General features: G+C 36.3%; 1 protein-coding gene across 1 annotated transcript in view; it reads right to left on the bottom strand.

Moving 5' to 3' along the window:
• CWC22 (CWC22 spliceosome associated protein homolog) overlaps positions 1 to 17,323 on the bottom strand; it is a 62,848-nt gene that overhangs the window by 33,646 nt on the left and 11,879 nt on the right. Inside the window, exons 2-4 of the mRNA XM_019931591.3 lie at positions 8,271 to 8,405; positions 3,341 to 3,408; positions 1,883 to 1,993 (exon numbers count right to left, since the gene is read on the bottom strand). Of these exons, the coding sequence (XP_019787150.2) occupies positions 1,883 to 1,993; positions 3,341 to 3,408; positions 8,271 to 8,297 (206 nt within the window). The 5' untranslated portion in view covers positions 8,298 to 8,405. The remainder of the gene's footprint in view (positions 1 to 1,882; positions 1,994 to 3,340; positions 3,409 to 8,270; positions 8,406 to 17,323) is intronic.

Below are 17,323 nucleotides of genomic sequence, written 5' to 3'. Positions count from 1 at the left end.
TTTTTAAGTTAGCACTTTTAAAATGATTAGGGTATTTAATGTTCCCAAACTATCAAGAATGAGCAAGAAATAATGCTTTGCCTTGCTTTTTGCTATCTTTCCCCAGAGAAGAGTTTGTCCACTTGGCTGTTTTTTACTTATACTGCCTGGAAAGTCAGATTATTCTGCTCATGCTTTGTGCAACCATGAGTTATATGAATACAATAAATAAAAACAAGTTTCATATTATCACTGCATTACCAGGAAACCACTCAATAGATTTTAGCTAAATCTAGAGGGTATATTTGAGATAATATGTCTTAATAAATAGAGAGACAGAAGCAAGTCACCTACCCAGGCAGCTGTGGAGGAACTCTTTAAAACTGAAGTATAAAGAGACCTGAGTGACTGCCCCATGAAGACAGAGTCCGTACCTACTAAGACAACATGAACAGTGGGGGAAAAAAGTGGTTCCAAACAGAAACCCCAATTAGTCAAAGGCAGGTCCTCTGAAATCTAGCCAGAGATTTGTAATTGAGTTGCTTCTTACTGTAGATGTAAAATGTTCCAAGAGAATAGCAACAGAAGGGATTTACTGACACTGGTTATGATTCTTCTGAGAAACGCCAGGTAAGACTCTCACTGGCTGGTAAAATCATGTCCTTACATGATTATAGTGTTTGTTCCTTTAGAGTGCAGAAGTAATATTCTTCTGAGTCTAAACAGAAGTATTTCTCTTCAAGTGTTTTTGTACTACAGCCTTTATATTCTGCATAATACACAACCTGCTTTCTTCACAGTGTGACTGTGTGGAACAAGTGAGACTTTATATACATACAGTGGACCAAACACAGAGTTAGAGTGAAGTAATACAGTTAGGGCATATGGAAATAAACATGGGTTTTGGAGCCAGAATTGAGCTCAAATCTCAGTTTCATCATCTACTAGATGGGTAATGGCAACCTCAGGTTAGTTAATCAGTTCAGACCCCAATCCCTTACATGTTAAATTGTGAGATACAGTACCTAGTTTGTAAGAATTTTGACAGTATTTGAGAAGGTATAGGAATGCCTAGCTCACCAATTATGGTGGTAGTAGCTTTTCTTATTAAGGTGTCATTAGGGTAACAGCAGAAGAACCTGGCTTTTGAGGTTAATCTGACATTTAAGGATTGGTTACATATTAGAAAGTAAGTAGTGAGAAGGAAATTTTGGCTGCAGATATCAAATAACGTGTTTAATATGTCCAAACTGGAGATATTATTTCTCTACTCCAAACTGCGGAGAAATTTGATCAAAATTCTAGTGGGTTATAGTCTCAGTAGTCATAGAGTGGATAATGTGAGAGAGACATCAAAAAGGATATAGAACTAGGTGAACAGTAAAACATGGTAGGCAAGTTTTTGAAACTGGATGACTAATAAGGTGGGAAATCAAGTTCTTCAAGACTCAAGTAAGAATAATTTACACTTAGATAAAAACTGCAGACTGGTAACTTCATTCTCAATGTCCCTCTGCCATTATGTAGGAAAGTAAATTAAGATCACTCTATGTCATATAATATAAATGGCTTTCATTCAGTAAACAATCTCAAAAACTCACATAAGCCAATTCCTCATGTAGTACAGTATAATGAATAAAAGCTTGGGCTCTAGTCAGACAGACCAGGACTTGCCACTGATACACTTCTAAAACACAAACAAATGACTTAACTTCTCTAAGTCTCATTTTCTTCATCTATAAGAGACATATATTTACTGCAATTAGGAGTTAATTCACATTAAGTCCTTGTTAGAAAGCTTAGCTCCTAAAAACATCCATTTAATACTAGCTGCGATTATTATTAAGCATAAAGAAAATTTAAACAAATATATGTTTCTATAGTTAAAATATCCAATACTAACCGTGACTCCATGCTATCATCATAAGAACGTCCTCTTCTTGAATGCTCGTAGTCTGACCTGCTGTAATCAAAGTAATCTCTATCCCGAGGGGATCTTTCTTGTTCCGTGTATCTAACACATAAAAGAAGAAAACCAAAGTTTTAAGTTGAAAATAATGATGTTATACTTAGGAAAGTCATATATTGGTAATGGCAACATAACTCTATGACTGAACAAAGTCTTATCAAGTGGATTTTAACAAACAGCTTATTTTGATGACACCTATTCATTTAGTCATGATTATAAAAGCTTTCAGCTGGTGTGCAACAAAACAACTCCTGGAATTCACTTAACCAAACTTGACACCCTGATTCGTACTGTCCTTAGTAAAAGATATATATCTGCATATCATATATAGTTTAACATGAAAAAGGCTATCCTCCAAATGATTCCTTTTGCTGAGTTGGCTCATTTTACCAAAGTACTGAACAAATGACATTAGTGTCATTGGTTGGCCTCCATAAAGACCAGTTTAACTCTACTCCAAAACACTATTTTTATCAGCTGCTATTCTTGAAATTATATTATTAGATATCTGTGAGAATGGATTGAAATTATTAGCAAACAGGGATAGACAGTATAAATCTGCTATTTGAATCTTAGAAGTAATAAAATCAGAGAACCTTAAGAGAAGTTAAATACATACACACACGATAAATAGACACAGTAACATAATCCATGTTTTATATACATATCTACAATTAGTTTATACACACACACGTACATGTGTGTATGTCTGCAGAGAGATTTAAAAATATATATATATATAGGGAGGAGGTGATCGTAGATGCATACCACAGTGATTAACGTGATGCCCATAAAGCAAAGGTTTTTAGAGACAGCAGAGTGGAATATGAACAAAGTACATAGGGAATAAGAAATTAGACAAATGAAACAAAGGTTAGAGGATGCTTTTCCTTTCACAAGTTATTTTTAATGGTTATAGCTTACTAAGTGAAATAACTAAAGTCCTACTATGAATGCATGATGAACATTAATGGTAATATTTCTGGATCTTTGATCTTAACATAATTATGGTAAGATATATATAAAAACATTTGAAAACTTATATAAAGAGCTATGTAAATATAAAGGATAGTATTAACAGTAAAAGCACTTCAAAATAATGTGATTTCAACTCACCTTTCCATTTTATAAACTTTCATTCTATTTAGTATCTGAGATATTAAAATTATTCCCTTTCACCTAAAAAATTTCATAAAATCTAGAATTATTTACTAGAAATTCCTAGAACAGCCATTCAAGGATGATCTGTTCTCAAGCTCACTCAATAATATTGCCTGTAAAACCATCAAAAAGAAGTTGCTTACCCTAAAATTATAAATCTAAGAGCTAGATAATTTCTTAAACTCATTATAAAAAATTTAAATGGTATTTGGAACACATAAAACTGTTTACCTGTCTTCTGGAGAGGAGGTCCTCTGATATGAATTATAGTTTTCCCTTCTGTCATGACTAGAAGAATGCTTTCAAAGGAACAAAAGAGGGGAAGGGGGCATTTAAAAATTCTGTTAAAAAACATATAGACAATGACAAATGTATCTTGGAAAGTTGGAAGTGCTTTAAAAAATTATTTCAAAATATTTTTTTAACCATAAGAATAATTTGTATTACCTAAATAGTATATAAGATAAAACAAAATTTTCAGGTCATCCAAGGTAAATGTTTGTGGTTTTCACTATAGATCAAATACTGTTTTTAACAAAAAAACTCAAGGTAGAAGAAAATTCTCTAATTTTTGATGCCACTTAGTTAATATTTTATTCCTATGTAATAATATATAAATTTACAGAACATAATTTTTTTTTATTAATTTATTTTATTTATTTTTGGCTGCGTTGGGTCTTCGTTGCTATGCATGGGGCTTTTCTCTAGTTGCGGCGAGAGGGGGCTACTCTGTTGCGGTGCGCAGGCTTCGTGGCTTCTCTTGTTGCGGAGCACAGGCTCTAGGTGCGCGGGCTTCAGTAGCTGTGGCTCACAGGCTCTAGAATGCAGGCTCAGTAGTTGTGGCACACGGGCTTAGTTGCTCCATGGCACGTGGGATCTTTGCAGACCAGGGCTTGAACCCGTGTCCCCTGCATTGGCAGGTGGATTCTTAACCACTGCGCCACCAGGGAAGCCCCTAGAACATCATTTTTATAAAGGCCTTTCCTGGTGAAAACCAAGGCCAAAGCTTTCCTTTGGTGAAAAACATGACCAAGGGCCAGAGATTTTCTAGCAAGAGCTCGCTTCTGTAGTTATGCCCAAGTCTTTTATAACACTGAACTTACTTTCTTATCTCCATTAGCTTACAGAAACCACAACATTAGTCCAGGTTACTAACTCTGGATAAAATAAATAGCTAGAAGAAACTGACTCCAATGTATTTATGAAAATTCATTTTTGTTTTCAGCAAACAATATTTGAGTGTCTGATATGGCATGTATGGTAATACGGTAGGCTGTAAGGATTTAAAAAATATGACTTGTAAAATATAGCTCCTAAGCCAAATCCTTTGAAAAATAACAGACATACAAATAAGTAACTTCAATGTAACATGAGATTGAAGATATGTCACACTGAGACAGAGATATGAACCATCCAGTTTAAGAACATATCCTAATTTAAAAGTCCAAATATAGTTAAGAAGCCAAAATATTTCTCTATAAATAGGTAAATTTTTTAAACCACTGGTATAAAAACATTCATATTGACAAGCTTATTTTTAAGAATTAAAGTAATTTTAATTAACTGAACTGTAAGAAAGGAAAAACAGTATGTTTTCAAAGTATCTTTATCTTGAAATCTAAGAAAAAATAATTCAAATAATGACTAACTTGTTCCACATACTTACATGCTTCCCTCCTTAATGGCAAAAAAATACATTTAAAAATTGAAAATTATACTGCAAAGAAACGTAAACAAGCTCCAACTTCCTCTTATGTTATGACTATCTAATTACCAGCAGTGTGAGTATAACATTATCACAAGTAAATTGCCAATACAATCTTCTTAAGTATTGAATTTTTTGAATAGCATACACTAATTAGACTAATGCATGTTGGTGAATAAACATGTGATCAAATTTATAATTTAAAGAAGCCAGTCTGGCTGTATTTCACACTGAATGCAAACATCTTAAAATCCTGTTTCCAATGTGTATAACTTTTAAAAATTATTTCACTGGGCAGCATTAAATTAAATAGAACTGTTCAATATATATGATATAGGTTTTCATAACACTTGACATCTAGATTCTAAACCAAATATAGAGCACAAGATTCATTCAATTCATGGTAACGCTAAACACAATATTTACTTATTTATTATAAGACACAGCCCTTCCTGCCTAGACACTCTGGGGGATACAAAAGATAGGAAAAACCTTCAAGGAACTTGAGATCTTATGGGAGAGAGATGGTTATAAAGATTTCTACAATTAAACACATCAGAGTATATATGAGAGAGACAGAGAAGGGGGAGAAGGGGAAGGAGGGAAGGGAGGGGAGAGAGAAAGAACAATAAAATTGCACTGTCTACTTTTTCTTTTACAAGGTATGACAATTATTTTGACTGCATTAGGGAGCAGGCCTCAATTCTGTGCTAATGATTTTTAACACGTCTACACAATATCTGTTGTGGGTAAGAGGGAGAAACCAAAAATACCGAGATCGTGAATCAGGATTTTGTAAATATGATCAAGTTAACAAATGACTGGCACACTAGTCAGTGCTAACAGGAGATCTTGACTAGGAATAAGCACTGTGGTACAGAGTACTGAGGGTGACAGTGAGTAAAGGGAAACCTGAACTGGGCTTCGGTAGGTTTTACTAAGTGCAAAACAATTTCGAAGTGTGATCCAAATAATAATAACCTAATTTCCCTATTTCCCTTATCATAGAGTTTAGATTCTAAGAGCAGTAGTTGAAAGTAACATAGTTTAAATTACCTTTAAAAATTCTCTAAATTGTTCATTCAGCGAAGCAAATATGGTACACAGTGCAGTCACCTGTAGTCTCTGACGATGTAGAGAGCAATATGGGGAGGTGAGTGGAGCAGACAGCCTGTGTTCAGAGGCTCTGAGCATCCATTAGGCTCAGGGAACAAGTCTTCAAGAGCCAGAGGGAGGAGGGGCTGGAAGAGTTAGGGAGCTTGCTTCCAGCTGGCAAAGGAAGTTACGGGAAGGCTCAATAGAAAAATAAGGGATCCTCAGCTAAAGCCTCCTGAACCTTAGAGATGAGGTCTCAGAATATCAAGAGAGGATCTGAGCTTCACCTGAGGTAAGATTGGGCCCAAACCAGCTAGTGGACCTGCTTATAGCCAACAAGATGGAGAGAAGGAGACAAACTAAACTGAGAACTGGCTGGAGGGCTGAGCCACTAAGTGTGAAGGGCTTGCTGATTGAGGACATCCCTTCCTAAGCTGGGGGAATGCCCCAGACGACCACAAGAGGGAAACGTGGAGAAGCACAGTCTAAGAGAAGCAGGACAAGAATTCTGAGAAAGACCAAACACTTCTCCTTTTGTGTAAATGGTACAGAGTCTAAATCTCTGTGCTCTTACCTAACACGGCTCAGTCAAGAGCCAGTTCCCCACAAGGTCTCCTTTCTCCTTATGTCCCCAGCTCCTAACACAGAGTCTGCCACCTACTCGGCCCACAATTAATTGTTTAATTAACTGTCATTGGACCAATCAGTACAAGTCCCAAAGAGGCAAATTTCAGAACACTATATGAAAGTATCTACTGACAGATGGGGCCAGCTTCAGGGACAGTGAACCCCCTGCCAAAGGAGCGATGCAAGCACAGCCTGCATGTCTACCTAGGAGGGAGGCTGGAGAGTGTCTTCTCACACTCAAAAGAAGTTCAAAGAGATGGCAGCAGAGTCTGCCTTGGCCTGTAAGCATATCAATTCAGTTTATTAAGCATTTACCACATCCCAGGTCTGGTACCTGGTGCCTGCTGTTAAGGAGCTCCCATCTACTCACACTCTTTAAAGTAGGTTTAGGGGTGCAGAGGTGGTGGAGGAGGGCAAGGGACAAGTGCCGGTCTTTACAATCAAATAAAAATCCACCTTTCCCTTTACTGACTCCAAGACCCAGGAAGTGATGTGCCTGCTTGTATCAACAGATCTGTGGACTACACAGATTGGCTAGCAGATCTGTGCAGCTGAAAAGAAAAGGAAGTAGAGTGGCTTGCTCTCCTGCCAAGTCCGCTCACAGGCAGAGGAACAGTTCTGAAGCAGATGGAGTTACTGGTTCCTGTGACTGCTCTGACCTCCTCTACTATTCTACTTTTCTCAGAACCTGCTCCAGCCACACTAGACTCTTCACCTTTGCCTCTGTTGTTCCCTCTGCTTGGCACACTCTTCTCCCAGACATCTATGTGGCTCACTCCCTCATCTCCTTCAAGTGTGTTCTCAAAAAGGCCCATTTTCACTGGGCCCTCCCTATGAAAAATTACATCATTCCAATGCTACTCATCAACCTTACCCTACTTCTTTTCTCCATAGCGCAAGTCTAGCATTTAACACCCTAATATACTATATAATTCACTTACGTATTAAGTTTATGATTTTTCTTTCTCCCCCACTAGAATGCAAACTCCGCAAGACCAAGGATTCTTGTTTTATTCACCATTTTACCCAAAGTACTGGGACATAGTAAGAATTCAGTGAATATCTGCTGAATAAATGAATGTATAATGTCTAAAGTACAACACAGAATAAGGAGCTCATTTATGCATATGCAATATGCAACAAGAGGTTCACTTGTAGACAGACATGTAGGAACTGTGACCAACTAAGGAAGAAGATACTCATCTTCCATTTCATGCTCACGCAGGTGAGTGGAGCAGACAGCCTATGTTCAGCGGCTCTGAGCATCCATTAGGCTCAGGGAACAAGTCTTCAAGAGCCAGAGGGAGGAGGGGCTGGAAGAGTTAGGGAGCTTGCTTCCAGCTGGCAAAGGAAGCTACAGGAAGGCTCAATAGAAAAATAAGGGATCCTCAGCTAAAGCCTCCTGAACCTTAGAGATGAGGTCTCGGAATATCAAGAGAGGATCTGAGCCTTTGAGAAGAATGGTGGAATTTCTCGCTGTTTATTTTTCTTTTGTATGTGTTCACTCACATGCACTTTCTTGATTAACACACACACACACCCTGTATGTTCTCTCAACTGCCCACCTGCACATCTGGCCAAGTATCTACATTTGAAATTGTGTTAAGTTAAATGTGCATATGATGCAATTCTACTGTCTGGTTCTAATGTCCTAATTATATAAATGCATTTTGGTTTAAGGGTAGATAATTGACTACAAGTTTATGTTCTTTATTATAAGTTTCAAACACTTACCTTTATTTGTGCCACGCTACTTTTCATTTTCTGTTGCCAGTTGATCTGTCAAAGACTCCTTAAGCTGGTCCAAATAACAAGTACCGAACGGTATGAATTCCTTGACAGTTTAGTTTTACTGTCTGCAAATGACACCTATAAAATATGCCAAAGGAACCTTTGTTAACACTTATAAAATGTGTGTAAAATAACAACATACTATTTCCACACAATGGACATTTGACTACCTTATTTTTCTTAATAGGCAAAGATATAATCAATAATTAAATGTAAATTCAAAAACTCTTTAAATAGTTCCATATAACAATGTGTAAAAAACATGTATTAGTAGAAAAGACTCAGAACAAAAGAGCAATAACAACAAAGGCTTATTAAACACCGTAAAGTATTCTAATACAAAACATCCAATGTTTCGATTTAAACTAAGAATGAAATAGCCAGTGTTCTTGTAGTAATGATCATTCAGAAATATACACCACATGGAAATATAAGGTGCTAAACCAGAATAATCAAGTCTTAATAATGATCTATTAAAGGCACAGGGCCTCAGATACGTGCACATATGAGAACTAATATTTGGTCACAGTAAACCTAGTCATCAATGTTAGATGCTAAATAAAATGTCTTTCAGTAGCCATCTATTAAGTAAAATTTAGTAATTTTGAAAAATGCTGAACTGATAGTTATGTTTGCACACAACTGCCATTCAAGTATTTTACTGGAATTGCATATCTAAATAGTTTATAGTTTATGGTATGGTATAAGGTAACTAAATCAGAAAAGTAAAATGAAACATAAAAAAATTTAAAAATTAAAAGAAGTGAGAATATAGAGAAAAAACTGTGCTCAGTACCAAAATAACCGAATACAATTAAGAAAATTTCTAATTTGAATGTGAGAAAGGATGTTACAGATTATCTGGTCCAATTCCTTCTTTTTAAGGATAAGAACACTGACGGTCAGATAAATCATTTCAATGTCCTAAGCTATAATAATGTCCTAAGCTATAAAACAAGCTAGTGGTGGACTAGAAACCTAGCTTAAGGACACCCAATTAAGTATTCTTTTCACTGGACCACAAACACAAATAATCTAGATACTATAAAGTTATACAGAGTTGCTATCATTTAATGCAGATGGGGATGTACACAAATCACTAAGTCAAGAAAAATTTCCATTACAATGGTTAGCATGCTATCTAGGTTAGTAAAAATAATATACACCAGATTAATTTGTCAATCTATAAAATATAACTGCAATCTAAAGCACATCATTGCTCAGCGGCTCCCAAAGTGGAGAGAGCCAAAGAAAGGAAGCCCCACGGGCTAGATATACTCTCCCAAATCTCTGACCACCGCTGAACCAATACATGTACTAAATAGTGTCCTACTCAGGATCACAGGACTGAACTGAGATGTGAACAACTGCGTAAGAGACAGAATTTGCAATTTAAGCCTAATCAAATTAATTGCCTGAAGGGTCACTATTCCTCAGAGGAATGCACCAGAATCGAAAGCCTTAACATAATAGTAAAATGTCCAGGATACAATTAAAAAATAACTCAACTTATCAGAAAACTGTGGCCCAATCTTAAGAAAAAAGACAATCAAAGGAAACCAACACTGAGACACCAACCCAAATGCTGAAACTAGTATACGAGGTTTTTAAAGCATACTCAAAAGTGCAAAGGAAAACATGCTTGCAAGGAATAAAAATATAGAAAATTTCAGGAAGAAAAAAAAAAACCCAAAAACCCAAAACAAAAAATGAACCAAACTGAAATCCTAGAACTAAAAAATATATGAAGCAAAAAATTCAAAATGGAGACAAAGGAAAGCCAGTAAGCTTGATGTAAGATCATTAGAAATTATCCAATCTAAAGAACAGATAAAGAAATTTAATGAACAGTATCAGGGACATGTGGGACAATTATCAAAAGGCCTAGTGCATGTGTAATTAAAGTCCAAGAAGGAAAGAGAGAAAGAATGGGATAGAAAAAATATTTCAGGAAATTACAGCCAAAATTTCTCCAAATTTGGTGAAAGGCACAAATTTACAGATTCACAAAGCTTGGAGAATCCCCGGCAGGATACACATAAAGAAAACCACACTTATACACATAGTCATATATAGTAGTCAGTAGTTAACCACAATGCAAATTTGCAACAGGGGAGAAAAAAGAACCAAAACTTCCAAGGCCCTGACTTTTTTCTTAAAGTACTTAAAAAGGAAAATTTGTATTTTTTATTTACATTTTATATTTTTGTACATATTGTTAGGGGGTCAGCCATTTTTAATGATCTCAGATGACCAAACCAGCCTTCAGAGCATTCTCTGTCCTACTTCTGACTTTACTTGTGGTGTGATCATGTTCATTATAATCTCAAAGGAGAAAAAAAACCTTGTAAAAAAAACAAAAACCACCACAACAAAAAATCTTAGTCCGAGCATTCCAGTAACCTTTTTGTGTATGTACTTAGCTGTACTGTAAGAAGTTGGTTTGTATGAGACGGTTAAAAAGGCCAAAGATAAAAGGTTTCTTTTTTTTCCTTTTTTCCCATCTATGAAGTTGTTATTTATTTATTTTTGGCCTGTTTGATATATGTGAGAAACAATGTTGCTGAAAATCAAAGATAAAGAGAAAATCCTGAAAGCAGCAAGAGGAAAAAAACAACACATTATGTAAAAGGAAATAATTCAAATTACTGATGACTTCTTATCAGGAACTAAGGCGACCAGAAGACAGCAGAATAATTTTTAAAGTGCTGAAAGAGTAAGAAACTGAATTAACCTAGAATTCCAGCAAAAATAATCTTAAGAATGAAGATGAAATAAAAACATTTACTGATTGAACAAAGCAAACAAAAACAACGAAGAGAAACCAAGAGAATGTATCACCAGCAGACCTGCACTATAAGAAATGCTAAAGGAAGCTCCTCGGGCTTATTGGAAATGATAGGAGATGGAAGTCTGGATTTTCAAAAAGGAATGAATAACACTGGAAATGGTAACTTTCTTGAGAAATATAAATGACAACTTTTTCCTTTATCTAAAATACACAGGTTTGTTTTAAAGCAAAAAGTACAATGTCTTGAGAGGGCATAGTGTATGCAGATGGGATATATATGGACTAAAATGGACCTACATGAGGCAAGGTTTCTGCATTTTTTTCTGAAGCAGAGTGAAAAGTTAAGGCTATATAGTGTGTTCTCTAGAGCAATGACCAAAAAAATAACATAAATAAATATAGCTAAAAACTCTACAGACAAATTAAAATGGAATTAAAAAAAATATTTAACTTATAAAGGCAGGAGAGAAGGAACAGAAGAACAAAAAACAAAGGGGACAAAATGAAATAAAATAAGATGGCAAACCTAAATCTATTAATTATATCAAATATTAATGCACAAACATTTTTAATTAAAAAACAGAAGCTACTCCTCCCTCACCTCAGGTGATACAACCCTGAAGGCACCTTGTCTTGGATGGATTTTATGTCCCAGTTGCCTCAAGATGACTTACACAATGTGTATGTGCCATACACAAATCACATGATTCTTTTCAAAGATCCTGTTTTTATGGCTATAAATGTATAGAGCTATAAAACTCAAAATTTTACTCAACTAACTTTTGCTCAAAGGCAATGGTATTTTTGTTTTTTACTTCTACTAGCACAATTGTTATAGTCTAGCATATCCTTATCACCTAGTATTATTTATACATATACTTGCTCAACAACAACAAATATTTATTACACTTGTATTATTTTGTCAGGCATTTTTCTAGGAACTGGGTAGACAGCAATGAACAACCATAACAAAATCCCCTGCCCACATGGAGCTTATGTTCTCCTTATAAAAAGTATATCTATAATGATAAGCAAAGCACTAAGCTACTAATAAAGCAAAGTGGCTGGTTGGGCTTTTTTCACACACACCAGTTTCAGATCATTACTTAATATTGTAAAACCAGATCCCTAAGTCACTATGTTAAAAATAATTTGAAGTAAGAAAACTTGCATGATCAGAAAATTACGTGTACATCTACTGGGGCCCACCTGACTTACCACAGCAGAAGATACGTATGTGGGGGTGGGGGGAATACCTAGGCACGCTGGTTTTATGAAAGCATCCCCAAGGTAATTCCAACATTCAACTCTTCCTCAAGACTGCTCAGCTTTCCAATTCTGCATGAGAAACTGGTTCTCAATTTGTCTTAAACCATGAGCCACTTAAGGTAAAATACAGAGACTCCACAGCTTACCTACTTTATAATGACGAACTTAGTCATAAATCATTTGGAAAGGGAAACATAAATTCCAAATATTAATCCTTAACTCACCGGTAAGAAGCACATACATGCATGTAAAAAAAAAATCAGTATCAGTGCTTTTTTTTTTTTTTTGCGGTACACGGGCCTCTCACTGCCGTGGCCCCTCCCGTTGCGGAGCACAGGCTCAACGGCCATGGCTCACGGGCCCAGCCGCTCCGCGGCACGCGGGATCCTCCCGGACCGGGACACGAACCCGCGTCCCCCGCAGAGGCAGGCGGACTCCCAACCACCGCGCCACCAGGGAAGCCCCAGTATCAGTGCTTTTTAAATCTGAGAAATTCTGGGCACAATTTATAGGGAGAAAATTCTCACTCATAATGCACTGATGACCACAGCGCAGGTTTTCTGGAGCTTAAGATATCAGTCATGGGACTTCCCTGGTGGCGCAGTGGTTAAGAGTCTGCCTGCCAACGCAGGGGACATGCGTTAGATCCCTGTTCTGGTAAGATCCCATATGCCTCAGAGCAACTAAGCCCGTGTGCCACAACTACTGAGCCCACGTGCTGCAACTACTGAGCCTGCATGCCTAGAGCCCGTGCTCCGCAACAAGAGAAGCCACCGCAATGAGAAGCCTGTGCACCACAACAAAGAGTAGCCCCCGCTCGCCACAGCTAGAGAAAGCTTCGCCACAACTAGAGAAAGCCGGCGCGCAGCAACGAAGACCTAATGCAGCCCTAAAAAAAAAAAAAAATCAGCCATGATAATTAAAGTAACACTATCTACTATAACATGATCACAAACACAAATTTAAGCACTGAAATGCAGTCATCCAGATGATTAAATATGTTCATAAAACACTTTTATTATCCTTAAAATGAAAACAAAACATGAAAAATTGAGAGAGGAAAAAAACCTGTATTGAGTTCAGTCTTCCTATATATACGAGATATGTACCTGATAACAATAAATGTTTCAATGAACTTCTCAAGTTAAAAAAAATTCATATACATAGACTGAAATAAATTCTATAAATTTTATTTTGCCTGTAGGCTTAAATATGCTTATTAATTGGTGAGATCTGGAACATACTTTATATAAAAATTAAAAGTCTAGAGAACTCTCAATGTCCTTACTATCCATAATTTGTTCTTACTCCCAGGATGATACTGTATTATACCTCAATAAAGGATTCCACTCTCCTCTAATAATGTTTTTATATAAATTAATAGTTTTTGCTCATTCCTTACATTCACTCCTCTATGAATGAGCCTCAGGAATTGAATCGTCCAGAAGGAACCTCAAAAGAATCCAAGTAAAAGCCTCTACCTAGTACTCTTTACTTTTTTCAGGGAATATGCTGATGGATACTGCTGCCATCATCACCTGTGACTGATTTCCAGGACTTTTCTGATCCTGAAGGAGAAAACACTGAAGACAGAACAAGGGCCTCCTTCCCCTGATGCTAGACAGCAGTGACTGTCATGCACTTCTTTGCATATTTTTGTCCTTGATACTCTTGGTTATTTTTTTCCCTCTCTGCTGGCTAACACTTCTAAATCAGCACTGTATAACAGAACTTTCTGCACTGATGGAAAGGTTCATATTCTGCCCTGTCAGTAGCCACCATACCAATACAATAGTCACGTGTGGCTACTGAGCACTTCAAATGTACCTAGTGGGACTGAGAAAATTAATTTTATTTAATTTTAATTAAGTTTATATTTAAACATGAATAGCCACATGTGGCTACTGGTTACCATACTGAACAACACAATTCTAAATGATTAGCAGACACTGGGGCCTTTCAGTCATGGTACTCCAAAGATCCTTGTTTTCTGACCATCTCCAGATAGGATACTAATTAATTCTTCAGATACTGGCAAAGTTAAAAAAAAAAACTCATATCCAAATTAACGGGAAGAGTTGTTTGGTTATTTTCCATGGCAGATTCAGATTATGGAAAATAAGGGATAATATAATAATGCTTATCTTAGAGTTTGTCTATGTTGCAATCATCAATGTGTGATCTCCAGAGTCTTAAATGCTGCTCTGCAGCTACTATGATGCCAAATGATCATTTTACATAAACAACAAGAAAAACCTGGCACTAGAGATACTACTACCATCACAAACTTGATATACAATCATGACCCACTGAATAACAGTGCAGATAGGGATTGATTACATCTCCAGAAGATAACAGTCTATCCTTCAGCTTAGATTGAGTGACCAGAAGGGGTATTAATAAAATGAAAAAAACAAAACAAAAAAACTGCCTTGATGACAGCCAAGAATTGACAACTGACAATTGACAACAGAAACCACAATTTGTAAAATGGATTTCCACTCATTTGCAAAAGAGAAAAATTAAACCAATCTAAGTCATGATATACAACATGGATTATTTAGGGTCAAATTCTTATTTCTGGTTAGTCCAGACCCATCTAACCCACACAAAATGGTGTCCGCATGGACTCGCGCGTTCTAAAGATACGACCACTTACTGTTCCAGCAACTCTTTAGTTCACAAATTTTCTCTAGTCTACAAATTCCTGCCAAGACCATCTGATGACTACTAGGTACGTTACTGGGGATTTTTCATTGATGGGCTTTAACATACAAGACAACTGAAGCACTTTCTCCAACAATTCAATAGCATGGGGGACAAAAAAGGAAACGAATGGCACAGCTGTTAAAGAATAAAAGAGGTCTAACAGACTTAACATATGTAATATGTAGACCTTGCTTAGATCCGAAGTTGAACAATTTGCCCTACTCTAAAATGGGATTTCTTTATATAGCAGGACTCATGCTAACTTGAATTCAGCACTAACTCCTCTATGGAGCCTTTCTTCTAAAAAAGGAGATGGACTGAAGGTCTTTTCTCTTCATGGGAGACAAAATAATGGAAGAAAACACTTTCTAGTCCACTAAGACTGTGAACTTGCTGACAATTTTTATATTCACATCATGGTTTTCTGGGTAGAAGAATGAGAAAAGGGTGGGATCTGGACTCTCAGAATTACTTAAATCCTTAGATACATATTTTCTACCCAAGAGAACTTATCTTAGCATGTACCCGAAATAAGACTCATTTCAAAATCAGCTGTTACCTATATAGTGTGCCCAAATTGATAATAAAGGAGATAGTTTAAGCTTTAGTGCCAATAATATACAAACTTTAAAATAGCATTTTCCTCAACTATATTACAGTTCTTCAATGAGACAAGTCATTTTAAAATAATACGATGATGGGACTGCCCTGGTGGTCCAGCGGTTAAGACTCCGTGTTCCCAATGCAGAGGGCCTGGGTTCAATCCCTGGTTGGGGAACTAGATCCCACATGCCACAACTAAGAGCCCACATGCCACAACTAAGAGCCCGCATGCCGCAACTGAAAAAAGATCTCGCATGTCGCAATGAAGATCCCGCGTGCTGCAACTAAGACCCGGTGCAGCCAAATAAATAAATAAATAAATATTTAAAATAATACGATGATCAGTGTCCCAAAGCTGATAGGAATAGTGCAGTGGTGTACGCAGGCGGCCCAACACCATTCAAAACCAGCCAATGGAAGAAATGCCAATGTATACAGTAGCCCCCAACAAACTAATTTGCCATCCACACTAACAGATTCTATAGCACATTACAATGATGTTTCTGAGATATCCAGAGATGAACTAATTACATTTCCTGTGTTAGAAGTCAGAAACATGTAATTTAGAGTAAGATAACAATAACAAGAATAACAAATAATAATACATTATTATAGCCACAAAGACACTATGCCAGGCACTTCATTTATATATTCTTAATTCAACCTTCATGATTACCCTGCTTTCGTGATTTTTTAAGTCTTATTTTTCAGTGAGAGAATTGAAGTACAGAGTTGAAGCAATGTGTACAGTAAATCACAGCTAGTAAACAGCATTAAAATTCAAAAAAGTTTATCTGATGCTAAAACCATCTGATATTGTATCCCAATGAAAATGCCAACATTAATAAATTGATGCCAAATTGGTAAATTATAAAATGTAAACAGATATGATCTCTATTATCCAGAAAATTTTTCTTTTCTAAACTGATCCATTCTTCTGAAGTTCCAGATAGTAAAACTTTTGATGTTAATATAATGAGGCACTACTTCTTTTTAAACATGAATAATTTTAAGGATTCCCTTGTTTAATTTGCATACCTAGAATTCACTGTGACCAGGTAGGTACAATATGAAAAAATAAATCACTTGACTCTATTGTGCAAGACCTAGTATTTTCCTTGACTATCCCTCTTGGGTATTAAACCTGGTTTCTCTTCTCAACCTACCTACACACAGACACAGGGCAATTTTTAATGCCTTTTATTTCAAATTATCTCATCCATTTAAATTTAATGACTTTTCTGATCAGTGTCATCTTTCACCTTTCTTCCGTTTAACCATCATCATCAAACATTTTTCTGGCAATCAAGTACAACCTGTTACATTTCTACCTCCCAAAAGGTAAGTGTGAAATTGACAATACTGCAGACTGCTACCCAGTTCTAACAAAAAATGCATGAAGTACTATCATCATCCACATTTATATAGAATATGCCTGTAGGGAAATAATGAGAGTTCAACATGTGCATGCTTGATACTTAGACTAATTGGAAATTCCTGCAATGAGAGCAATTTATCTAGAGTTTATAGCTCTCACTGCTCTTCTTAGCATCACTGTGTGGATTTTATGATGAATTATTAAATTTCTCTCTCCTTGTCACAAGTAAGCAACTCAGCAAAACCA

Source organism: Tursiops truncatus, chromosome 7 (assembly GCF_011762595.2).
Source record: "Tursiops truncatus isolate mTurTru1 chromosome 7, mTurTru1.mat.Y, whole genome shotgun sequence".
Classification (NCBI taxonomy): domain Eukaryota; kingdom Metazoa; phylum Chordata; class Mammalia; order Artiodactyla; family Delphinidae; genus Tursiops; species Tursiops truncatus.
The sequence above is the reverse complement of the archived record's forward strand: the minus strand, read 5'-3'. Positions and strand labels throughout refer to the sequence as shown.